This window comes from Pavona decussata, unplaced genomic scaffold (assembly GCF_977016875.1).
Source record: "Pavona decussata unplaced genomic scaffold, jaPavDecu1.1 SCAFFOLD_67, whole genome shotgun sequence".
Taxonomy (NCBI): Eukaryota; Metazoa; Cnidaria; class Anthozoa; order Scleractinia; family Agariciidae; genus Pavona; species Pavona decussata.
Genome location: NW_028145486.1, coordinates 3,557,426 through 3,584,088, shown reverse-complemented (window position 1 = coordinate 3,584,088; position 26,663 = coordinate 3,557,426). Strand labels below are relative to the sequence as shown.

General features: G+C 38.0%; 2 protein-coding genes across 5 annotated transcripts in view; both read right to left on the bottom strand.

Moving 5' to 3' along the window:
• Positions 1-13,589, bottom strand: part of LOC146478143 (uncharacterized) — a 91,033-nt gene extending 77,444 nt beyond the window's left edge. For 3 of the 4 annotated variants that reach the window (XM_085112814.1, XM_085112816.1, XM_085112817.1), the window contains exons 1-5: positions 13,452-13,589; positions 5,441-5,690; positions 3,610-3,748; positions 3,003-3,066; positions 2,654-2,697 (exon numbers count right to left, since the gene is read on the bottom strand). In XM_085112814.1, coding sequence (XP_084968940.1) covers positions 2,654-2,697; positions 3,003-3,066; positions 3,610-3,748; positions 5,441-5,667 — 474 coding nt within the window. In that variant the 5' untranslated portion in view covers positions 5,668-5,690; positions 13,452-13,589. The remainder of the gene's footprint in view (positions 1-2,653; positions 2,698-3,002; positions 3,067-3,609; positions 3,749-5,440; positions 5,691-13,451) is intronic. The other variant, XM_085112815.1, reaches the window with a different exon arrangement.
• A 1,475-nt stretch (positions 13,590-15,064) lies between these two features.
• LOC146478142 (uncharacterized) lies at positions 15,065-25,990 on the bottom strand. Its single transcript, XM_085112839.1, has 9 exons — positions 25,601-25,990; positions 22,840-23,169; positions 21,837-22,249; positions 20,922-21,008; positions 20,216-20,671; positions 19,102-19,194; positions 18,497-18,646; positions 17,634-17,799; positions 15,065-17,388 (listed from the first exon to the last, which is right to left on the bottom strand). The coding sequence occupies exons 1-9, from the start codon at positions 25,653-25,655 to the stop codon at positions 17,360-17,362; spliced, it is 1,779 nt and encodes a 592-aa protein (XP_084968965.1). The 5' UTR covers positions 25,656-25,990; the 3' UTR covers positions 15,065-17,359.
• Positions 25,991-26,663: the final 673 nt, after the last annotated feature.

Here is a 26,663-nt window from a genome sequence, read left to right as displayed (position 1 = left end):
GTTTGGGCGTGTGAACGTTTTCACCTGTATTTGTATGGTCTGCCAGAATATGAACTTGTTATTTGTGATCATGAGGCACTCAACGTTAGTTACTCGACAAGGTCCAAGCCGTCAGCTCGGATAGAGCGCTGGGCTTTACGCCTTCAACCTTATAATTATCGTGTTTGCTATGTGCCCTCCAGAAAGAACATTGTGGATGCCTTGTCCCGATTGACAAAGATTGAAGATTTCTTTCGCTTCCAGGACGACAACGAGTATGTTCGGATGGTTGCATCTCATGTTACACCAGTGGCTTTAAGGATTAAGGAAGTGGAACAAGCCTTAGCCCAAGATGGTGAACTACAGGCCATCAGGAAGTGTCTCATAGATGGAAAGTGGGACAGTGTTCCAAAGCAATATTTACCAGTTCACAGCGAGTTAACTTTCATTGGCCATGTAATTTTGAGAGGTACAAGAATTATAATGCCTCAATCCCTTCGAAAGAGAGTGGTCAACCTAGCACACGAAGGACACCAGGTGGTTGTCAAAACAAAGGAGATGCTCCGTACGAAGGTGTGGTGGCCGGGTATGGATCGTGAAGCGGAAAGGCGGTGTGCTGAGTGTTACGGATGCCAGCTTGTCACAACGAATGTTCCACCTCTGCCATTGAAACCTAACAGTATGCCTCAACAGCCGTGGGAAGAATTAGCTCTGGATCTGCTCTGAGGACCTCTCCCATCTGGAAAAAGTCTATTGGTTTTAGTGGATTATAACAGCAGGTGGATTGAAGTTGATGTTATCAGAGCCACAACCAGCAAGGTCATTGTTCAGCGACTCAACGTTCAGTTTGCAAGGCATGGGATACCCAAGACTCTGCGGACTGATAATGGTTCCAACTCGGTGTCTAAGGGGATGGAGGATTATCTGAGCGAATTGTGTATAGAGCATCGGTACACTCCCCCCCCCCCCCCCCCCTTTGGCCAAGAGCTAATGGGAAAGTGGAGAGGCAAAATAGGTCACTTTTAAAAGCCATCAGAGTAGTCCATGCAGAAGAAAAGAATTGAAGGGAGGAGTTAAACTAGTTTCTACTGGCTTACAGGTCCACTCCTCATTCGACAACTGGGAAGAGCCCAGCTGAGTTGCTGTTTAGAAAAACACTCAAGACAAAGATACCTGGCCTGACCTATGTGGATGAGGAAATGGAGGGGAGCAACCAAGCAGCCAGGGACCATGACGCTGAGAGGAAGCAGGTTAACAAAGATTACACCGACAAAAAACATCGCGTTACAGATCGTGACGTGCGAGAGGGAGATACTGTTCTGTTGGAACAAAGAAGAGAAAATAAGCTGTCGCCTGTGTGTGAGAAGGAGTCGTATGAAGTCCTAGCCCGATATCATAGGGGACCAAGTTGTGCTGAAATTGCCACAGGGAGTGCAGTACAAACGGAATCTGCAGCACATCAAACCCTTTAATGTTCCAGAGAGTCAAGTAACAATGCAGCAGAAGCCTGGATTTGCAAATGTCCTACACCAGCTACACCAGCTGCAGATCGTGGAGGAGCAAAAGCTTCAGAGATACCATTTTGAACACCTACAGAACCACCACCCCAAGAGGTTCCTGTTCCCAGTGATGAGGAGGCAAGAAAAATTCCTAGGCGCCCACGAGCTTTGAACGATTATGTTTTGCAGTGAACTCATTTTCATTTACCTAGTCACTTGCATGCTTTTATGTGACCAGGGACAATTATCGCATTAAGTACGAGGCCTTTGCCGAAGTAATATCTTTCAGCTTTGAAATCACTGATGTTAAAATCAAACATACTTGTATGTTACACATTTCATTATTTTGTTATGTAAGCGTTTGTGCAAAGGGAGAGGGAGAATGTAGTGTTCAGCAGTTGCACATGTGACATATCCGGGGACATTGAGTGAGCGAGCGGAACGTGTGGAACGGTTTGAATAAAGTTGTAAGAGTGGTTTTAAGGCCTTTGTTGCGGTTACTCTTCTAAATTTGTTTAAATTTTGAAAATTCGTGCAGTAGTGGAATACTTGTATTTGAGGCAGAAAATCTAAGATGACTTTTACCTCGTAACTCTATGCCAGTCCACCATATATAGAAATCGGCTTATGCTCATAACGCAAAACTGTTTCAAGGAACTAACTCTAAGAGTGTAAATCAATCAATTTTGAGATACCTTTTTTCAAAGACATTAAACAGCCGTCGTAAGAAAAATGCCCTTTAAGTTAAGATTATCATATTCTATCGCTGTGCTGAAGATTTTGTGGGTTAAAGGAATCAAAAAAGACAAGAAAGAACAGAAATGCTGACTGTTGCCATGGTAATGAAATGTATACTTCTTGGTACAAAAAGGCTTGTTTGCATTTAAGGAAACTCATTTTGAAAGGCATCAAATTCTTACAATTTCTGAAGGAGTATGGTACAATCTGTATTTTTTCAACTTTCAGAAAATCTATGGTTTATAGCCTGTAGATTTTGCTCTTATAAGGAGGGTCCCATAGGGTGGCTGATGACTGGATAACCGTGAATGTTTGCAGAAACATTTCTTTGTATTTTTTTTAAAAATTAATTCAATCGTAAGTTAGTTTCTGAATATTTACCTACAACGAAGAACAAAGCCGGTAAAAATGCTGCTTATCATTATAATATCCCTTACCTGACAACTCTTACTAGCTCCGCCGCTTCTATAGTGATTGTTATCTGAAATGAAATTTAAAAAAAATAGATAAGCAGAGATCAAAATCTACGAAAACAAACTGAGAGAAATTTCACTTTTACGTTACACTTTTTTTGTTACTCATTCATTCATTCATTCATTCATTCATTCACTCATTCGTTCCTCTATTTTGTATTTTTCTTTTTTTTTTTTTTTTTTTTTTTTTTGCTTTTCCTTCGTTCCTGGTTCGTTCGTTCATTCGTTTTTTTTTTCTTTTATTCAGATTCCTTTATTTCTTTATTTATGGTCTTTTCTGGTTTTACTTCAGTAACAAGATTTATTGAGTTACCTTTTATTTCGTCGCTGCTAGAAGAAGTTTCTGTTTCCGCAGATGACTCCTGGTTGACGGCGGGCTAAATCGGAATGCAAGCAGCAAATGGTAAATTGCACTGCCTACAGCATTTGTGGTTACAATTCACAAAAAAGTTAAACAATAAATAGATAGGTTGTTTTTCCGTGGCTGGAGTTTTTAGATCCTTTTAGTTACTGAATAAAAGTTTAGCGTGGATCATACAACGTGGACCTTGTACGGTATTTTATTTAATTGGGGACGGGTTTTCATTTGATTGTGGTGCAGAATTCCATGAGATTTTTATTCGTCAAAAGCCGGCCAGTTGCCATTTCTACATATTTTGCAACACAAAATTAATTATAAAATAGTGCGCGTACTTCTCTATCTAATTCTCTTGTGCTCTCTCAACTTCCCGCGTGCATCCATAACTCGATATACGCACGATAAGCTTGAACCAATTCTTAAATATAAACAATCAAATGTAACAGCAAAACGTATACCCAGCTGAATTATTCTCACCAACCTCCCAATAACGAGAAAAACAGTCCTCTTAATTATTTTAAGCCAGACCTAGTTCCAAAAGTTTAAAACCTTTAGCATTTACCTCAGCTTCTTGCACGATGTACAGAGCCGACTCTCCTTTCAGCTTCTTCTTGATGGTTTTTCCATCCCAAATACGCGGTCGTTCTCCATGAAAATCGAGTCTGGCGCGTCCCTGACTTTCCCGCGCTGCACAGGAAAATCTGAATTCAAATAACAGAGGACATGTGAAAAGCTAACTTAAGTTGTAAATGTCTCGACGGGATGAATCACTGAAAATCGATAATCAGTAATGATCAATATTTAAAGCTTGTGTGAGCATCGATTTTCAACGATTAACGTCAATTTTGTTGAATACTTAAATCTTGGTTTACATTTTCAAATGATTTCGTAAGGTTTAAATGTTCTGATATATATTATTATTAATCGCATTTTCTTGGCCTTTTAGTTGTAAAAACGTAAACCGTTATCTCAGTGTAATGGCCATGAGAGAGGACCAACAAGCTCAGATTGAAGGTAGCTGAGCCATGGGTCACACAGTCACCCTAATGTCTGTGATATATGACGCGTGTCGACGTCACCTAAAATATTTTTCATTCTTACGTAATCAGCTATTGAAAATCGATAAAAATCAATAGCACTTAAGACGTACTGAAAATAGCCTGTGAACAGACTCCCAAGTTGGGGAAAGGGCGAAGACAAAAATCGAGCTCGCTGATTTTTCTTTTCGCCCTATACCCCACTTGGGAGCCTGTTCACAGGCTATACTGAAAACGACTTACTGATCGGTCGTAACTTTTAGCCGAAAGCGGGAAAAACAAAACTATGTTATTATGATCATTAATGTTTCCTGTCTTATTACTCCCAGTAAGGGTTTAATCATTCCGCCTTTTAACAGAGAGGCAGCATGGACAAGCGAATAGGGCGCCGGACTCTTCACGGGTTCAAGTCCCGCCCCGAGTTCAACTATGGCCGCGCTTGTGAATAGCCAGCTGGTCTGCCACCTGCCAGTTGAGTTCTGTTATGTGCATTTGAAAATGTTTTTTTCTGAGCGGCAAGTTACATTATCCCTGAAAAGACCCTCAAGGGAGGGGACAATTTTTAAAGTATACATGACATGACGATGATGTCCGTGTGTCACACATATAACAGTGCAGTAACGGTAGAGGTGGAAGAATAGGTCACGTATCACAGTAAACGCCAATATACCTTGTAGTGATGACGGGTACGACCCTAACATACTTAAGCATTTCAAGGGTGAAAGGTGTCAATCAAAATGGCTGAGAGTAAATATTCCCGTTTAAAACACACGTTCTGTGACGTCATTAACGAAGACCTGTACGAATTCGATCAAACAAGTCAGGCATTAATTATTATTTCAAATTCCTAGCTATGATCACGTTAGCTGTCTTATCAATTTATCAAGTGGTGTATCGGAAGGTCTTTAAAATCTCTGCTAGATCTTTTAAGGATGAATAGCCTATTATTGGGTTACTTCACACACTTGTAAACCAAATAAATGCATTGGTCACCGCGATATGGCCAGTATACCTAACGCATCCACACAGACATATCATCCGGGCACGCGGAGAGGCATGGCATTCAAAGGCGCGTTTATCACCCAGCTCAGCATTGAAGGCCATTCCATGCTGATGAGCTTAAGAAGACTGAAATAGCTGTCCATGGCTGCCGCATCCTGGGGGATGACATATGGCTGTGCGCAAGCGTTAGCTACTGAATACACCGCGGAGCCGTGTAGTGTGACCATTGCATTCAGCTGCTTTGTTTTGATCTTCTGTTCTCTGGGTCTAAAGACAGGACCTAATTCGAATGAACAAAACCTATATACTTTTAGTGAACTGTAAAAGAAAATTATAATTCTGAGTGCCCCTCACCTTTTGCCTCGCAAGATAGGGAATAGCTCTTCAAGCTTGTTCCTGACATCACTTTCAGTCATGTCTTTAGTAAACACGACACCTCTCTTAAACTGTTCCGACCTCCTGAGTTCAGACATTCTCATGTTGTGCGGAGTGTACACTTCGCCATTTCTTCTTACAACGTCATCATACTTGAACAGTAAAACGTTTCGGTTGTAAGAGTCTGGAGAGACCGACTGCGCCATATGCAACTGGTTTAAATTCTCTACTGAAAAAAAAAAAAACTGAAAATAAAGGAGATGGGTTATTTACTTTAAGAGCCATAGTGAGGACGGGGTGCTTGCTGTCAATGTACCTAGTGCCCTAGTAAATGAACACAGTCAAGTCGCGTTTATACTTCAAGCAAGTTCACGTTTCCCACAAATAACCAGCGCAAAGAAATACAAAAACATGTTAAGCTCACTGATATGCAAGCCTTGTAATTGCATGTCTCCATAGCAATTTCTGGACGCGGGTTGCCTCTTGGAGTGTTAAGCCTCCGAAAAAATTCATCAAGAGAAGACCGCGAGTTCTGTCTGGTAGTAAATTTTGCACTTACAAATAAGATGATGTTCTTGATGTTTTGTATTACATGCAGTTTCTGGCATTTTGCTTCCGATAAAAGCGCTTGAGGCATTTGTTTGGACAAACATGTGAGACGAAAAATCTCAACGTGAAGCAGTAAATGCTTGCAACAAAACGAAATAAACTTTATAACCGCAAACATTTGTTTTCAGCAGAAAAAATGAAATAAACATCTCACATATTCGAACAGTAGCAGAATGCCACTTCTTCTCAGCATCTCCAGGAACAAGAAAAGGTCGTAATGTGAAAAGCAGCAGCAAATTAGACCAAAATCCATTGTGTATAGTATTAGGATGAAAATTACGAAAAACTCCATAGTGTATAGTATTAGAGTGAAAACTACTCTAAAATCCATAGAATATAGTATTAGGATCTAAATTACAAAGACATTGTTGGTAATATCGATCGCGCTCGGGATTTTTCCAGCCATATAGTTTTCCGCGAATATATTTGAGATATATTTTGAGATAGCATTGTTTCATTTTAGGTTAATTCAAACGTTTTCACACATAACCTTTTTTTTTTTCGCTTTCACCACTAACGCCATTATCTGAGGACTACCTCTGCTATCTCTTAGCTACATTCTTTTGTGTCATTCTGTGTCCTGTGCCGGAGTTCAGTTTCAATGTCCCACTTTGGCGGCAAGCCGGCGACTTTATAAACCAGTGTAAAATAGAAAAGTTATAACTGTTTTTAATAAAATCTAAAAAAAATACTATGTTTTACCACTTCATAGCTTTTTTTATTTGAAGTGTTATGAATTCTATTTTCTAAACCAGTGAGAGCCAATGGGATTAACTACGCTATGCTTGTGTTAGCTCACAGATATAGATGTTTTCTCTGACAACTGAAAAAATTCAGAGCAATTGAGTATGTCACAATCCGATAAACAGGATAACTACAAATCGATTTCCGATAGTCACAAAGATGGCGTGTAGCGAATACTATGAGTTTATATAGATGGAGACTATCAGTGTTTGTTTTCAAATTAAACAGTATCCATGAGTTATATATAAAAGCCAAAAGCGTTCATTTCGATTTTGCAGGTCCTAGTTGACAGCTCTTTGACGACTTCCCCAATCCGCTTTTGTGAGGTCCTGCCTTAGCATGAAAATGATAATGTGAAACCCTCGCGTCGTCCTTGTGTATCATTACAGTACATGTGTTATCGTCTATGCACAGTAGTCATTGGGCAATAGCGTGAAGCTGTTTACTAATTTATAGGAACAAAAATGTGATATTCGAAAATGAGAACTACAGCGTGAAGGCGGAAGTAAATTAAGCCATAGGAAAAATGTCAAACTACGAAGAATATTGTGTTGTTGTTGTTGTTTTTTTTAATTACCTGCATGCATGAAGTATGTATATTATTCAGAGGAACTCTCACGTGATTATTTCAGGACTCATCCCCAGTCCCAGTCAAGTCGAATGTATTTGAAGACAGAAAAACTGTCAATAATTGGAGTAAATTAACCTACTCAACCACACTGGCAAACAACGAGTAATACACTCCAAAGTGACGTGAAATGCTAGACAGTAAAACTAGTTAGAGTTGCCACGTCTCTGGATCAGCAGTAATGTTCAGAAAATATAAAACAACAATGCAAACTGATCCTTACTGCGCAGAAATGACATGCAAAATGGTCAAGAATCGACCTGAAAGAAAGAAAGAAAGAAATCTGTTCGAAATCAGCCCCAATATGAACATGCTTTTCCTTCTCACTTTTCTCTTCTTATTCCTTATTATGTCAAGACATGTTATATTTGGTGAGATCTCCTGTCCTTATTCTCGTTACAGACAAGTTTGATAAAGTAGTTAAATTGTAAGGAGAAAAGAGTTGCTGGTCACATTGTGGCTGCGAGGATTAAATCGCGATCGCTTTAAATCGCGTACATTTGCTCTCTGGTGCCGGAGAAACGTACGATACAGAAAATGAATCTTTGATATGAATTAAAACTAGGTTGAACGCTTTCATTACGAAATTAAGATGTACGGGCCTGTAAAGAATATACTGATACAGAGCAATAGCTTGCAGTTGCTAACATTGTTAAGCAGACTGATTCGTTCCGTACGAATGCCTCAAAATAAGAAAAATTTTGAATGTATGAAAGAAGCCATTGCAAAACCACATTTTTAAAAAACGTGCTTAACTGAAAGTTTATGAGTATTTGTGCGGTAAACTTGCACTGCAGTTGGATCCGGACATCTTTTCTCTGTAGGTCAACCTTCAAATTAGATTTTGATCATACGTCATATTGTAGCATAAATATGTAAATAACCTTCCCTGCTAGAGCCAGAAATTAAAACTTTAGAGAGAACTGACAAGACTTCACAGTTCTTAGACTTCTTAAGCTTATACCATTGTAGAGAAAGTGCCACTGATTTAAGCCGAAGTACATTACACTGAGAAATAGAACGTAATGTAGGCAGTGTAATCATGAGAGGCTCTTCATTGCGCGTTTTTACGAAGTAAACTAATCGAATGGTTTCGATCATTTTTGGTTTCAAATCAAGTCATGATATATTAATTTAAAGCATGATTCATGAACACAATGAACAATAACTTGCTTGAATCGTCGCAACATTTCTAAACGAGTGCAAATTGGGTCGGTAGCTTCTAACCCAGCAAAAAATGTCGAAGCTCAATTAATTCCGAAAGCGGAAGTCTAGTGAATATTTTCAAATATTTGAAGCCACACGAGCGTTAATGTACACATACCTGAGCGGGCTTGGATGCCTGCCTTCGTTGCAATCCTCCAGCAGAAGCCGAAGGAAAAAAAGTGAAGAAAAATCCAATGCTGCCCAAAGATGAAAAGAAAAAAGAAAAATTAAGTTGACAAAATTAGTTGATGTAGATTTTAAGAGGGACTATCCATAGGAACCTCATATTCAATTTTTATCTAAAAAAAGATTTCGCTGATAACTCTTCCATTGACTTCTCTTGGAAAGTAGCTAACAAGTATCAAATTCTAACCGAGAAATTTAATTTTCTTAAAATTTTGTGAATCGAACTTTTCGCACCCCGGGCTGTGCTCGAAGCCCACTGGAGAGATCGTGAGTTTTGCAATACTTGCAGCTGTTAGTTCTGGAGAATACAGGCGGCATTCAAAACCTACTGTACTAATTCGCTAGTTATGAAAGATGACCCTTCACGTTAACAATGCGATTAATTGCAATCATAAACTTCAATTACCGTAATAAATCTGAGGGTACAAAATTTATCTACTTTGCGCACTAATCGCAAGATGCAATTTAGCCCAATTTGAAACAGTGGCTCGTAATCACAGGCTCTTCTATATAAAAAAAAACCCCATAGCCGCATTTATTCATAATACATTTCTATGAAATCCTTGATACACAGTTTGACCCAGTAATTAAGGAGGGGGCACTGAACACTGGAAACGCAAACAATAACTAAAAATTATAAATAAAGGACTGGCTGGGACAAGGGGGGGGGGGGGGGGGGAGGGATGAAAAAAAGCACGTCTTGTACCACCGCAAAGATGAAATGAAATGACACTCACATGGATGCTTGGTCATATGACCTGCACAAGATTCCTAGAGGGTATCAGCTGTAATATGAATAATTCCTCCCCCAAGTCCCAGGACTCTGCATACATAATTGCCATTCCCTTTATTTTGTCTGCTTATTAAGCTTTACAGTTAATTGTGAGACGAAATTACCTTGTAAAAGTATTTTATTTTCCAATCTCTATTGATCTAGTCCCACCCTTTGCCTTTGGAACAAAGGGATCATTTTTCCCTGAAATAACTTGAAGGATGTGACTGATACGGAAAACCATGCCTTACGGAATTGTCACGTGACTACAGTGTTTTAATTGAAATTGACATGGCGAGCCTCTGAGTTTACTTGGATGTCGATGTTTTGTTTCAATTAAACTGATACTTGCTATACTATCAGTGTTTGTTTTCAAAATTAATAACAGAGAAGCCCAAAGAGTTTTTAAAATTCGTCCTTTAACGGTTGATTTTGACCTCAAAATATTGCACAAGTAGAAAAGAACTGATCTACACTTAGCGGAAGTTATGAATTCGGCTAAACGTTTTAACCCCAGAAAATGACTCACACCTGACAGAAGACGGCAGAAGTTAAAATGGTAGAGGTAGAATTCTGCACAGGGCCGAGATGATTAAACAACTGGGAGTGATTGTAGAGAAGTTTTGAAAAGCAAACATTAACTTGATGACTCTATAAAAAAAAGTATAGCGCAACTCTCACGTGATTATTTCAGGAAGTTTTTAGACTCAAGCCTGCAACTGTCAAAAATCCAGTATTATTCTATGACTGATGCCCACTGACTAATGACATTGGTATTTGCAACTTGACGGGAGATAATTTCCCATGCGTCTTTCTTGGTCCCTACACAAAGATAGAGCGAGGTTTTTCCCCGTACGCGGATTGCCTCTAAGTACGGAAAGTTTTAAAGGTATACATGTAATGATTATTATTGTAGTTAATAAAAGAAGCGATGCACAAAAACGCATTCTTGGAAAACTTAAAAGGTGGTAAATTTGTGCGCTAGTCTTGAATTACAATTGGGATCCAAACATGTTTTGTCGTTAATTGAGTCAACCTTCAAATTAGATTTCGATCACGCGTCATCATTCAAGCATCCTTCTTTGCCAGAGCCGGAATAGAACTGTCCCTGAGACTTGACAGTTCTTAAATTTCTTATGCTTATACCTGTATGAAAGGAAAGTGCTACTGATGAGTTTAAGTGAATTACAGAAGTAGAACGTAATGTAGTCACAGTGACCCTGAAAGGAGTCTTCATATGCCGTTTTAACGAAATGAACTGATCGATTGGTGTTGTCCATTTTTTTAAAGCGTGGCCAAGTGGTTACTGAAGCGTGGCTCGTTGAATCGTCGCAAATGTTCTAAACGAGTGCAAATTGGGCCGGTAGCTTCTTACCTGGCTAAGAAGGTAAAGCATGATCGAAGTTCAATTAAGCCCGAAAGTGGAAGTCTAGTAAATATTTTCAAATATTTGAAGCCACACAAGCCGTATATAGAATTGAAATGTACCAATACCTGAGCGGGCTTCGATGTCTGCCTTCGTTGCAGCCCTCCAGCAGAAGGCCAAGGAACAAAATCAAGGAGAATCCAACGTGGCCCAAAGATGACAACAAATAAAGATGCTTAAATCTGACCGTGGCATATTGAAGTTAAGTACTTAGTCCCGCCAATTGTCTATAGACGATCGAACTCTCACGTGATACATCTCATTAACACGATGTCGCTAATGGCATTTTCGCGGGATGCTTAATGTCGGCGACTTTGTAAAATAAAAAAATTATAAGTTTTTAACAAACTCTGAAAAAAATACTGCTTTACCATTTCATAGCTTTTTTTATTTGAAGCGTTATGAATTCAATTTTCTAAACCAGTGAGTGTCAATGAGATTAACTACGCTATGCTTGTATTAGCTCACAGCCATAGATGTTTCTCTGACAAATGAAAAAGTTCAGAGCAGTCGAGTATGTCACAATCCGATAAACAGGATAACTACATATCGATTTCCGATAGTCACAAAGATGGCGTGTACCAAATATTATGAGTTTATATAGATGGAGACTATCAGTATCTGTTTTCAAATTAAACAGTATCAATGAGTTATATATAAAAGCTAAAAGCGTTCATTTCGATTTTGCAGGTCCTAGTTGACAGCTCTTTGACGACTTCAGCTTTTGTGAGGTCCTGCCTTAGCATGAAAATGATAATATGAAACTCTCGTGTCGTCCTTGTGTATGATTACAGTACATATGTTATCCGTCTATACACAGTACTCATTGGGCAATAGCGTGAAGCTGTTTGCTAAAAATCAGAACTACAGCCTGAAGGCGGAAGTAAATTAAAGCCAAAAATATATTCTTGCCGTAGGAAAAAATGTCAAACTTCGAGCGATATTGTGTTTTTTTAATTACCTGCATGCATGCAGTATGTATATTATTCAGAGGAACTCTCACGTGATTATTTCAGGACTCATCCCCAGTTCCAGTCAAGTCGAATGTATTTGAAGACAGAAAAACTGTCAATGATTGGAGTAAATTAACCTACTCAACCACGCTGGCAAACAACGAGTAATACACTCCAAAGTGACGTGAAATGCTAGACAGTAAAACCAGTTAGAGTTGCCACGTCTCTGGATCCGGCAGCAAAAATGTTGAGCAATTATTAATAAAACAAGAATGACCGATGCAAAAATGGTCAAAAATCGGCCTTAGAATAGGAACGAAGGCTAGAAATCGATATCTATTCGAAATCGGCCGAGTTAACCTTAAAGCCCCAATATGAACCTTCTTTTTCTCTTCACTGTTCTCTTTATATTCCTTATGGTACTATTTAGGAGAATTCGTTTGAACATCAAGACATGTTATATTTGGTGAGATCTCCTGTCCTTGATTGTCCTTATTCTCGTTACAAACATGTTTGATAAAGTAGTAAAATTGTAAGGAGAAAATAGTTGCTGGTCACATTGTGGCTGCGAGGATTAAATCGCTTTAAACCGCGGACCTTTGCTCTTTCGTGCTGGAGCATTCCCAGGGTTACGTACAGAAAATGAATCTTTAATGTGAATTAAAACTACAGGTTAAACGCTTTCATTACGAAATTAAGATGTACGGCCCTGTAAAGAATATACAGAGCAATAGCTTGCGGTTGCTAACATTGTTAAGCAGTCTGGTTCGTTCCCTACGAATGCCTCCAAATAAGAGAAATTTTGAATGTATGATTATATTATTGCAGATAATGAAAGAAGCTATTGCAAAATCACATTTTTTAAAAACGTACTTAACTGAAAGTTTGTGAGAATGTGCGGTAAACTTGCACTGCAATTGGATCCGGACATCTTTTCTCGGTGGGTCAATCTTCAAACTGGATTTCGATCATACGTCATATTGTAGCATAAATATATAAATAACCTTGCTTGCTAGGGCCAGAAATTAAAACTTTAGAGAGTACTGACAAGACTTGACAGTTTTTAGACTTCTTAAATACCATTGTAGGGAAAGTGCATGCGACTGATTTAAGCCGAAGTGCATTACACTGAGAAGTAGAACGTAATGTAGGCAGTGTAATCATGAGAGGCTCTTCATTGCGCGTTTATACGAAATAAACTCATCGAATGGTTTCGATCATTTTAGGTTTCAAATCAAGTCATGATATATTAAATTCAGTTTAAGCATGATTCATGAACACAATGAAAAATGAAAACTTAACAATGTTTGAATCGTCTCTGAAAATTTCTAAACGAGTGCAAATTGGGTCGGTAGCTTCTTACCCGGCCAAGATCGAAGCTCAATTAAGTCCGAAAGCGGAAGTCTACTGAATATTTTCAAATATTTATTGCCACACAAGCCGTAGAATCGTTAATGTACCCATACCTGAGCGGGCTTGGATGCCGGCTTTCGTTGCAACCCTCCAGCAGAAGCCTAAAGGGAAAAAGTCAAGAAAAATCCAATGCTGCCCAAAGATGACAGCAAATTAAAATGTTAATCCAATTGTGGCCATGTGGAATATTTAAATTAAATACTTGGTCACGCCATTGTACTCAGATGATCGAACTCTCACGTGATCAGCTCATTAATAAAAAATGTTAGAGGTCTACTTGGTTGCCAAAAATAGCCGTAAATAAACACGTGGACAAATCGAAACAAAACAGATCTTAATGAGCCTGTAGCAATGTTTTTTCAAAGTGGACACAGCTTAAAAAGAGAGTCGAATCCAAATTCGGAGGCTAGACCAAACAAAAGCGTAACACCATACATACATACATACTTTATTGTAGCCCTCCAGCAGAAGGCCAAGGAACAAAATCAAGGAGAATCCAACGTGGCCCAAAGATGAAAACAAATAAAGATGCTAAAATCTGACAGTGGTACTTAGTAACGCCAGTTGTCTATAAGACGATCTAACTCTCACGTGATACATCTCATTAACAAGATGTCGCTCATGGCATTTTCGCAGGATGCCTGATTTGGCCTCATTTATTCCCATTGTATGCTTCGCAGATTTTTAAAGGTATCCTCCCTTCCCTTCACAATTGAAATAAATGAATAGTTTTATTCAGAAAGACTGCGTGATATTTCATCGTTGTGTAACTGGAAATCATACCGGAAATTACTTTTTGATAACGTCATGACCCCGAGGGGCTCTTGGCAAAACACTGGCAGTAAGGGGATCTGACTCACGTCTACTATTGAAAAATAATCAATGTAGAAACGGTTTATGTCTCCAAATTAAAGGTGGAACACGTAGGGATCAAGCAAATAAAAAAAATCTGTCAGACATGTATACACTTTAAGACTCAAGTCTCGGTTAGCCTCCTTTGTAGACGTTGTTTGTGTCGGGAGGAAGAATGGGACCGACACAAACAACGTCTGCAAAGGAGGCTAAGTCTCGGTTATGTCGAATGTAATATTAGACACAGAGGAAATGTCAAAAATCCAGTATTATTCTATAACTGACGCCCACTGACTAATGATATTGGTATTTGCAACTTGACGGGACATCATTTTCCATGCGTGTCCCTTGGTCGGCAGTCAGCGGGCTATGAATAAACGAAACATAATTTTGTCCCTGCAATAGGACTTTTTCATAAAAAGAAAACCTTTTTATACAAATACAATCTAATTTTAAATTTCGTTGGAAAACATGGGAATAATAGCGGTGTCGGACAAAACAGGATTTAATTATCGCCTGTTTTCGCTTTTAAATTTCCGAACACCATGTTGGATTTGATGACGTCCAACATGGTCTGCATGAGACAAACAAATTGCTCAGGAACACAGCTGAAATGTTGTGAACCGGCTTGGATATGTTTATTTTTTTTTTCCACCACACACGTTACAAAAAAGCAAAATAAGAGTACTAATATATATTAATAATAATATATATTACAAAGAAAGTGGTGAAGAAGCCATAAGAGAAACCATAGGGCTTATTATGTCTTGCGTCTTGCCTTCAGAATTCCAACCCCTTCTACACGCGCACACAATTCACTTTCTTTTACATCAATTTTATTTTATTTAATTTTTTTCACACAAATTTTTACAAAAACTATCTGAACGACGCTAAGTAATTAACAAAGGACCAGCCTCTTGTCTTGACTCCTAACTACTTGCGTGAATTAAATGTATAAAACGGCTACCATTTTATATCCTTCGCAGTGAAAATACAAGGATGTTAAATACAAGTTGTCGCTTTGCGGCGATTCAATAACTACACTAACGTGCACGTGTTGAATTTTCATAACATTTTTCAATACTAAGAACTTCCCTCTAATCATTTAAATAGTACCCTTATTTGTAAAACGTGTCGAAATGCGTGAATCTATGGCTGATCTATGATCGTCGATTGTCTTTTCCAGTTGGATTTTGGTTTGCTTTTTTGCCCACTTTGCTAACTGAGGATTATAATAATCTACGTCATATAAAAATAAAAAATAAAAGACCATGAATTGGATGGACTACCCCAAGTGCAAAATCAGAATTTTTCCGCCTGCGGGTTCGCGGGGCACCGCCCTGCAAATACCTTAACTAATTTGCCGTCATAAAAAGTGAAACTAAGCGTTCGTGCTTTTGAGAAATAAGAACATCCTGTGCAACAAATTTAAAATTCCATACATTTGCACAATACAAGGACTGTGTAACTAGTCAAAACGAACGTACCGGGACAGGAAAGGGAAGGGGGGCCACCATATCATAATGACGGGGTTCTTGCGGAAGCTTTTTGCGGGTACTAATTTCACCATCTTAGACTGTTTAACTCAAAAAGCCCTACGTCAGAATTACCAGGTAATTTAAAAGTTATTAGCCTGGAAAATGACAAAGTGTAACTTGCTGGTGGAACTGATAGGTCTTAGAATGGCCACAGATTTCAACCACGCGTAGAAAACAAGATTCTGTCCCGGCTTAGAGCTTCCATTCAAATTTTCAAGAAGCATCCCTGTCCTTCATTGATATGGATCCCCCATGCCCCGCTCGGCTGCACCGGTACATTTCTAACCAATCTAGGAACTACACCAAGTTATTTTTCCTCCAATTTTTCACCTCAAACAAATTAACACACTCCCGTATCTAAATTAAGGAAAGCGTAAATATTTTCAACACACGATCCTGTAGCTAGTTTCCTTCAGAGATATTCTGTGAAAGAGGTCATACAGAATTGAATTGAATTGAATTGAATTGAATTGAGCACTTAACAACAATGCACAACAAACCACCATAAAACTCATGAATTAAAGGTTACAGTCAAAAATTGTCCTGACACTAAACGAACATCTCATATCAAAATCTTGATTCTAGGAGTAGTAAATATCACAACTGCTAAAATCCTTGAAACCTCTGATCTGTGATCAGAATCTTAAGTTGCATTACTAACATTATACTAACGAATGAGACAGTTACACCGTGTTTTCCATTAAAAAAATTTAACTTAATTTTAAGTGCATGTCTTAAAGACTAAATAACTTACATTTATCAGCTTTCAAATTATAAATATTGTTTGTGCATAAATAACTTGGATATGATAGCATGAAAGTGAGATCCAAATAGACCAAAATAGACTGAGTTGCTTTGAACCTCATTATGAAAGCGAGGCTAAGTGCAAAGTTTTTGTTATGAAAAGTAGTTTTCATTCATATGCAAACAAAACTGATTTTCAAGTGAAAAGTTTTGCACTTAGCCTTGCTTTCATAGTGAGGTTCACATCAACTTAGAAATGGCCTATCGGGAAATTTGGCCTCAATGCCATGCTTATCCACCCAGTGCATCTCAAAGACACCATTATTTTTTTTTTTTTTACGTAGTATACTGTATTTCCTTGACTCAGCACCTGAGATGGACGATTTCAAATTTATTTTCCAAACCATAAATGATTTCATTTGGCATTGGTAGCCTCTATGGCTATATTCATTAAGACTGTTTTAGGCTCTGTAGGAGCTGGGGATTTCACCCCGGCTTGAGTGGGGGTCCTGCCTATTCTGAAAGAAAAACAAAGTATTGATATGGCACTAGAGAAAAATCCCACGTGTCCTTCAAGTGTTGACAAACCTGATTCACTGACCTTTCTTTTCTCACAACAAGACCAGTGGGGAAACTTACAGTCTGTTTAAATAGAAATGTTCTTATTGAAATATGTGCTTAATCAAGGAAGTTCAGTATGTGTAACTAAGGTTTCTTACAGGGAATGACTGTCACTCTCTTCCTCACGACTGTTAAATATTGAACTGCAAGGTACATGTATCACCAACAAGCCAACAAATGCTCTCTTCCTCCTCCCCTTCCACAGTCTAAATTATCAACTCATCCGGCTCAATTCCTGGAAAAAAGGAACAAATTCATAAAGTATTTTCATACTGTGCAATTCACAGGTTGTTTATTAATAAATCATTTTACAATGTATATATATGTGGAGAATTGCCAAGAGGAAGGATTATCTTATAATCTGGAACTGGAAATTTTAGAAGACGTTTGTAATCTTCCGATCAGAAAACAAATCTTAAAGGAAGATATATCTATACACAGAAACAACAGAGAAACTTAAGGTTGAACATTGCAGCTTACCTTGTAGCCACTGTAGTGGGATTAAGTGGTCATTTTTGTTTGCTGTAAGTGTTACTGGATTTTTCTGTGGAACTTCAGAATACCTGGTGTGAAGGGATGAGCATCTAGAAGTGTTGCTAGCTGCAGATTTGTCACTTGTTGAAGGCATCTTGAAATCAGAGGACATCTGCCAAGACCAAATAAATATTAAGTAAAGTATTTTAGCGCTGTAGTGCTAATTAAGGACACTTTAAATCAATGAAAGAAAGATAACAAACTGAATATAACATTTGTTAAAAATCCCAACTGGTGGGAGGCAAACCAGTTGGCTATTTACAAAGCGTGGCCTTGGATTTGAAATCTGGACTACCATGAAACAAATCCAAGTAGTCAGAGCCGGGACTTGATCAACCCCCCACCTCTGGATTACATGTACAGCGCCCTAACCACTAGGACATGCCACCTCCCAAACTGAAAGTTACTAAAATTTCAGCAGAGGCTAGCTGTTCAAAGATTAGCTAACGGATTGACATCTCTGAAGTTTCCTACCATACTTGTGTAATTGTCTAGGGCTAGAATTCTTAAAGTTTACAGAAATCTTGCCTTTATAATGTCAAATCAAGACTAAAGACATTATGAGCTCACACAGCAAACTGCAGACTCTAACCAGTCATCCAACTTTGAGTGCAGCAATTGTGGCTGAGACTGCCATGCTAGGATTAGGATTAACTTAAGTTGTGAATAAATAAAACTTGTGAAGGATTGGACTGCTGAGCCACAGCCGGCGCTGCTCTCGGCAGAAAGGCTGACCCAACAGGGCACACGCCATTGTCTCCCGAGACTGAAGGATGCCTACTACTAAATTAACTTATCATGAAGGTTACCTTGAATGCTGGGACTCCAGACCAATCACCTGGCATGTGCCCGCCGACTGGAGGCATGACTGGGTTTTCTTGCGCTAGAAAGTAGCTTTGTCGGTTTGAAAGGGCATTGCCACTACTGGATGATGGAGGATTGCTGTTGGACTTGGCAAGCTGAAAATTAATTGAATGATATTAGGGAGATAGCAAGATCTTGTTAGAAATTGGAATGATTTTTTTTGTAATTGACTTTGGGCATAAAAAGCTAATAGTTTTACACATACTTCTAGTGGATTTGTCTTTAATTTCTCTCCTTCATTAAGAGCTGACCGATGATGATGATGATAATTTAAGAGCCACATATTTCCTTGAATAGAACAGTTTTCACTTCGGCGTCTAAATTAATTTTGTGTTTTCTTTAGTTTTGTTTCTCTATGCTTTGACAAAACTGACTCGCACTTCCGAATATTAATCTAGGAAGTAAAATACAGCCATGTCACACCTCACAACAAACATAATTATATTTCATGGCATTCCATGGCTAAACAATGTAAAAGGTACTAATTACTTTTAAATTAAAATTACCAGTCAGCTGCAGCTAGTACATGTGTAAAACAAAATATACACACCTTTAACTTGCCATTGGCAGAAGATTTCTTGGTCTTCAATGACTGTGTTACTTTTCGTCGTCGTCCAATACCAATAATCACATTTAGAGCACACTGGATAACACAACAAAAAAAAAAAAAATACAAATGCAGTCAGAGGTACATTGAATGGCACTTCTAATGTAAGCAAACAATGGGTAGAGACAATTGAAGGGGTACCTAGAAAAAAGCCCTAAGTGATTTCTGATAAATTGCTAGATTCTCCTTCCAAATTTCCTTGTATTCACTTGTGAAACAAAATGAGAATTTGACCTTACAACAAAAGTCACTAAGGGCCTTATTCCGCGCACCCCTTTAATTAAGGCATATACCATGGACAATGTCATGTTATTTGCAAGGAGAGAAATTAAGGAGCGCATTTTTTTCTTACTCATCAACAAAAACACATGACATGACTGTACATGTACTATAATCCATGGCAATTAGGACAACACAGACGTTTTAAATTCCTAAATAAAACATGGCATCATCTGAATGCTTGAAATTATGGTAAATTAACACATTTTGGCTGGGTTTTCATAAAGCATGTGAGGGGTCCCCTGAAAAATAGTCTTAATTTAAGTGTCTTCTGAGAAACTGCTATCTAGACTCTCCTACCAATTGAAATTACCTTGTGATTCATTGTAAAAGGGGGGAGAATTTAACATGAGAAAAAGAGTCACATAGGGCCTTTTGCCACACACCACTTCAATTAGTGTATTGAACAATTTTCTACCTTTAAGTTTATGATACTTATGCCGGGAACAATTGACACTGCAGGGTTATTCAATTCAGGGATTTCTATTTATTTATTTTTTTTAATTCAAGCACCACTCACTACAGAAAATATCGCTGCTAGCAAAGTTTGAGATTGTATTACTCTGAACTGGTACTGCCAAAAGTCTACAGAAAAAGACAAAAAAGATACCACATTTATAGGCAACAACATCAGTCAACAATTTTCTTCAGAAAACAACCAAACTTTTAGCTTTAACACAAATGTAAAAAATAACTGTTTCTATCAAACCCTTACAAATGTAATTTTACGTCAGAGTCAGTCACCATTGCAATATTATTATGGTACATGTACACTTACTGCTAGTGGCCCTTGAATGATTTCGTCATCATCACTTGAGTCTGTGCTGTCATCGGGATGCTGACACACACTCCTCCGATTCCTAGTTTGCTTATGCATCTCCCTGTGCTCTTCACACACAGTGTATGTTCTTGTTGCCAGGTTGTAGATTCTTTCTGAGGGAATACCACTGACTGAGATTCGCCGATTACTTTGAATCATTCTCTGTAGCTCATAGTGCAACAGGGTCAACTCTTTTTGCACAAGGTCTTGTTTAACTTTGTACTGCGCGCAGTTGCGACAGCTGAATTGCTGTTGGGAAATGGCTTGATGTTGGGTGTGAAGATGGCTTTGAAGCTGTTGTATGACACCTAGCAGGTCTTGTATCATCTTTTGTTTCATTTCCAGCTCTTTGAGGAATTCTTCAGTCTTGCGAAGACGTTGATGCTGTTGTCTCAGTGCCATGCAGTCTATGCACTGTTAAAGAAAAGCAGATTTCAAAATAATGGTTGCCCCAACACAATAACATGTAAATTGAGCAAAACAAACATCTCAATGTAAAGTTCCAGCAAATATCCATACCCAGCCCCTGCCCCACCCAGCCTCCCAAGGATTGAAGCGTGGGGGTCGGGGCCGGTCTTGGGGGCCAGCAAATCTAAAGGAAGAATAAAGCTAAATTTGAATTAACAGAGGTGCCAGGGTTTATTGTTTCATGGACTTATTCTACCTTTCTGACAGCAAAAGCATTCTCTTCATCTTCAACTTTTTTAAGAATGAACCTCTGGGACGTTTCAGTGTTTGAGCAAACAAGGACCTGCAAAGCAACAAATAATCAAAATCAGACAGTTGTTGCAAACAATGACAAAAGAAATTAGCATAATCTTCCATATCCTTTTCATCAGTACAATCAATCCTTTAAGCCCTGTATCAGCAACATTCTCCACACTGTACTCCTTATATTAATTTTTACACGAAGCTTAAGGTAGTTGAAAAAAATTGTTTAAACATCGAGATGTTATTTTACAGTCAATACTTCAGGGGTGACCAGTATTTCAGAGAATGAAATGAACATTCGAATAATAATGTTTAACATTTCTCTGGAAATCTTTCCGAAAAAAAACGCATTAAAATTTAACAGGAAAAAAGGGAAACAACAATATTGTTAGTCTTGAAATACTTAATACTGTAATGTAAAAAAAAATTCATAATAATAATAATAATAATAATAATAATATTTATCCAGGGAGCCCACTCGCCTTGGCTGTTTTCAGTGGGGCGACATTATACGCCATCAATAACTAAGGAAATTTCTACAGGAACTCTGAAATCTTGTTGGCGATGTTCAAACCTGACATGTAAATTTCAAAACTCTCTTCAAATTTCAAAAACACCAGTCATGCATGATGTGAATTGACTGTAAGTGAGCAATCTTTTCACATGATGTTATGTGATGTGATCAAAGAAATGAGATTGGAAGGAAAAATTATTGCTTGTCGCCACTCTGAGCTGGCGTGAAGGATCGGAACTTGCATTCTGTGTCATGTATGGCCAATAAAAAATTGTAACAAAAAAAATGGTACCTAACCTATAGAATAAATTGATTTTATCAGCATAAAACGTGTGATATCAAGACTCTCCATACCTTTTCATCATTAGACAATAATGTCTTTTCAACCTCCAAGTTCTCTGGGTTGAGTTTATAGGAACTGTAAAGAGTGCTGCCACTAGCAATAACACTTTCAAGCATGTGAGAGAAGGACATCAGCGACGGAGCCAACTTGACCAACTTCTTTGCCACATCTGTGCGCTTGATTTGTAGCATCGCCTCAAACAGGACTTGAGTTGTGGCACCACTCCCACTCTCCTCTTTCCATTTCAGTAGCATCTGATGCGCCTTTTCACCAACACCATTGAAGTCAGCATCAATGTTATTCAGCGTGCACTCTCTTTTTAGCAAGTATCGCCCCAGCTTTTTCCACGAGGCACCAATATCCTCATTTAGTTCATTAAAGAGAACTTCCATGGGGGTTGAATCTGGGATGACAAGGCTTAAATCTGAAAGACCAAACAACAGCTTTGTAGTTAAAATCCACTGATATTTGTTGTCCAAAGAAAAAATAATGTACATGCAAGGTCGGATTGGACTAAAAATGAAATGGAAATAAGCAGGTATAATTTGTGGATTAAAGACAATAAAAAAACAGTTACTGAAGTGGTCCCTGTTGTGGAAATAATGCTATGGTAGGGAGAAGAGGAGGGAACAAAGACAGCACAAAAGCACAACTGATGGAAGTCAACTATGGACACCATATATACCCCAAGGGATGGAGATGAATGATGATGATGATGATGGCAATGATGCCTGGGGGATTGGTAGCAAGTATGGAAGGTGCAATTTTAACTGAAACCAAAGGTCAGGGTGGATTAGATTTGCTATTGACAAATTAGTAATTGTAGCAATAAAATACATAGTCGCACATCTGTCTGGATGGCCCACAGCTAATGATGGAAATGAGTTAAGATGTGGGAGGAACTTGTTTACTTTTTTTACATTTTTAGTAGGTAATAAGTATCAAAAATAGGATTAACATGTTTAAGATAACAGTAATTCAAATACTTTTCTCACTAGTCAACACTATCCATACCTTCTGGACAGGAATACAATCGCCGTTGCGGATTTGGTGTTGATGTGCTTAAAGGTGCTGTTTTAAAATCAAACGTTGATTTTCCTGTTCCCTTGTCGCTACATGACAATGAACTTGATGAAGAATTTGGTGAAGACAAAAATACGCCTGAATCTTCACCATATGATTCAGAAAGATTATCAAATGATTTGCCAACCAAAAATGCCTCAGCGACATGAACGTCGTCCACAGAAAGAGGACGCCTTGATCTGGAATGCAATAATGATGACTGCTGCATTATCCACTGACACCTGAGGCATCCGTTTTGAATAAAATCACCTGAAAGAGCATCTAGGACAAAACAAAAGGACTTATTATTCCTACATATTTTTATTCAGTATTAGTATAATATAATGTATTATTTTCCACGAGTGCGTGTTGGATTTGACACAATAGATAGCCAGTGAGGCTTATAGCGCAAGGTTGGCTGTAAATCATCTCATATCCAACAACGCTTAGTGGAATAACAATTTTTGTCAAAAACAATCAAGACATATTTCAGATCTTAAAGATTTCGCTTTACAAGGACAACCAGAAGACAATTTAATGGTGGCTACTTCTCAGGCATGATATAATGGCTCGTATAACATGGCCGCTAAGCCAATCAAATCGATTCTGGAATTGCATTATACAATGTCCAGTTTTATCTTTTTTTACACTTTCATTGTCACATTTTACACCTTTCAACATTGTTTGCAAACGCCCATCTTTTACAATTGAATATCATTATATCACATTATGTTAAACTTAATTTTCTAAGGACCCAGACTTGAATGACTGTTGATCAGTCATTTGTTTTAATCACTTGTTATGCTTTAGCTTAATCAATTAACAAGAAAATAATTATATTTTATATTTCCTTTAAACAATATTTTTGGCAAAATTATTTTCTGGAAGTGTTAGTTCATTGTAAGAAGGTGTCAGTGTGACTTACAGCTAACTCAATGCCCTCTCCTCTCCCTCAATTGTCTTTCTTTTTATGCACCATGCAAATTATTTAATTATCAGACCTTCTTGCCAAAATCATGTCGCAGAAGACTAGACACTTCCTGTTTCTAACAGACTGAAACAGTATTTACTAAACCACAGCAACTCTTCAATTTAAATCAACATTTGAAATGATTGACTACATGTAGATTTTGAGAATTTAATGTCTTTACATTGTACTGCATCCTTTTCTGTTTCCCCAGTATGAAGTACATACACATCAGGGTCTGAGGTTAAATCAAATAATATTGCCTGCAGATACTTCCTTTCTTTTGAAAACTAGAACATGATGGCACTTGCCCTCTTAAGACAAAGGATTGTGTGGGGAGAAGGAAGGGGGAAGCCCCCAAAGTAGTATTTTGGTAAATGTTGTGGCAACAAAAGACAAACACTAGATTTCTTAGAAATCACAAGACTTACATGACAATTGTGTCTATTTTTGTCAATCAACCACTATTGGATCTGTGTCAATATGATAAACTTTCTGCCACATAACAAGGATTTTTATGCAATATTTTTAGAAACCCTGATCAAAGTACATCATGTATTAAAATAACTTTCAGTAAGTTTGGCCGCCAAAACCCCCACCAAAGATCAGATTACTCTCCTAAAATTGTGTTACATGTATCAGGTTTCTTGGAAGAGAATTAACGAATACTTGCTGTTCAGTTTTGCCTTTTAACAGTCAATTAGGAAATTTACGTTATAAAACAGTTGACTAAATGCTTGCTAACCGGTTGAAGCAGACCCCAATAAGAAACTGTCTCTCACGGTTGAGGTATTCGCTTAATCAGCAACTGTTGTGGAAAGTCAATAGGAAACCATGAAGTTTAATTTACATTAAAAATACATTTCATGGGTTATTCATTTAAGCAACATTAAACGTTTAATAGGGTAACAGACAAAACTGCTTAACCTCTCCGTCCGTCTTCACATTTCTACATCACTTGTTAACTACATTGTGCATGTGATACACGTACGTACGAGCTAGTCCATGCAAATTATTAAAGTTGGCTACAAAGTAAACATAATTGCTGATTGAATAACTTATGTCGTGATTAAATCAAAGTAAGCACATTTCACTAAGATAACGGTGATTGTTAAGGAATATTACATATTATATTTGCAACAAAGAATCTGCTTTTATGACAAACACAGATTCTTAATATTATGAAGGTTATAAATTGAAGGAAGTCAAGAAGCTTATGAAGGGTGTAGCGACAGGTGCGGTACATGAACGAACTTTAAGCTTATCTTGAGCTTACTTGCCTTGGAATACAGGAGAATTAGCTGAAATTTGCAGTTCTTAAACTAAAGATCAAAAGGGTCCTCATTCAATTGCTCTCATCCAGCTGACATCCAAATATAAACACTTGTAGTTGTGATAATGCAAGCAACTTTCCATTCGTTCGAATCCATTCGTCTGCACAACTCTTAAAAGATAAGAAACTTCTTACGGCGAATAAAAGTAGGCTCGCTAATCGAAAAAAGTATTTGATAATATTAAGATCAAAAGGCTCTTTACACCTGATACAATCCCTCAACATCAGTGGCGGTAACTGATCAGCTTACGTACTTTGCATTGCAGAACTTTCAAACTCGCGGTTTCCCGCACATTTCTGTAATCTGCATCCTTTCGTCTCTATATGAACAACTCTTGAGAGACGAGAAGTTCCTTATAGAAAATAAAATAAAGTAGGCTACTTTATCGAGCGATTTAAACTGATTTACGTACCGGCTGAATGAGAAACGTTTGGAGTAAGTCCAGCAGTGAGACCAACCGACGCCATGTTAACATAAAAGGCTTACAGTGAACTGTGTCACTAGATCTATGGCACGCAGTGCTGCTCAAGTCACAAATATTGTTAGTAAACGTTAGCAGAGTTATTTCGCTGCCTTCCTTATTAAATTTTGGGCTTGGGAAAGCAGCGTCATTATTTTCCGCGTTTAGCCGTAAACAGGGCACAGTGCAGTGGTGCAGTGCCGAATATCAAGGACCATTACGTCATTGGGTAAGTTAAAAATAACTAACCAATGTCAGAAAAACAATGGCGAAAAACGACTCAAAAAGAAGGTCAAAAACTGCGATAGCACCCTTTCTTTGCAAAGGACCTAGTGATTGATCCGATAACCACCAAAACAGACCGCTGAGAAATGATTTAAAGCCAACGTTGTCCCCCACCCCCCTTACCGCAAGTTTTCAAAACTCATGTGATTTGTCTGATATCTGATTCGTGCTGTCTTGATATGGGTCAGATAAGCTGGGCCAAGGGTAGGGTTTTTCCACGTCCTTACGACTTCCTGACAACACTTTGATTTTATGCGTGAACAAGCAAAACATTAGTAACAGATTCCTTTCTTTCTTTTTTTTATGTTTATTATTATTTTCCAACGCTAATCGCCCTTAATCCACGATTAGATTTTAATCAAAGCTTCCAGCTCGCTCGTAAAAAATGGTTCTAAAGGCTAATTTCGAGCTTACAAGAAAGGTCTAATTAAAAACTGAGGGCCAAAAATGTTTTGGAAGAATCTTAATCGATTAGCAATTAAACTCGAGTCAAAGTTTGCGTGAATCTAGGATTAGCTTAATCGGGCTTTGAACAACTGGACCCAGAACACAAAATTGTTTGGCCGAACTGAAACAAACTGAAACGGCCCTTCCTTGCAGTTGTTCCTGTTAATTAATAATTAACTCATTATCAATTAATAATTAATTATTTAAATTATCCAAGAGATTTCAATTATCTTGATAATAGAAATCTTTTTAATTTTAAAGATATTTTAATGCAGTTATTTGC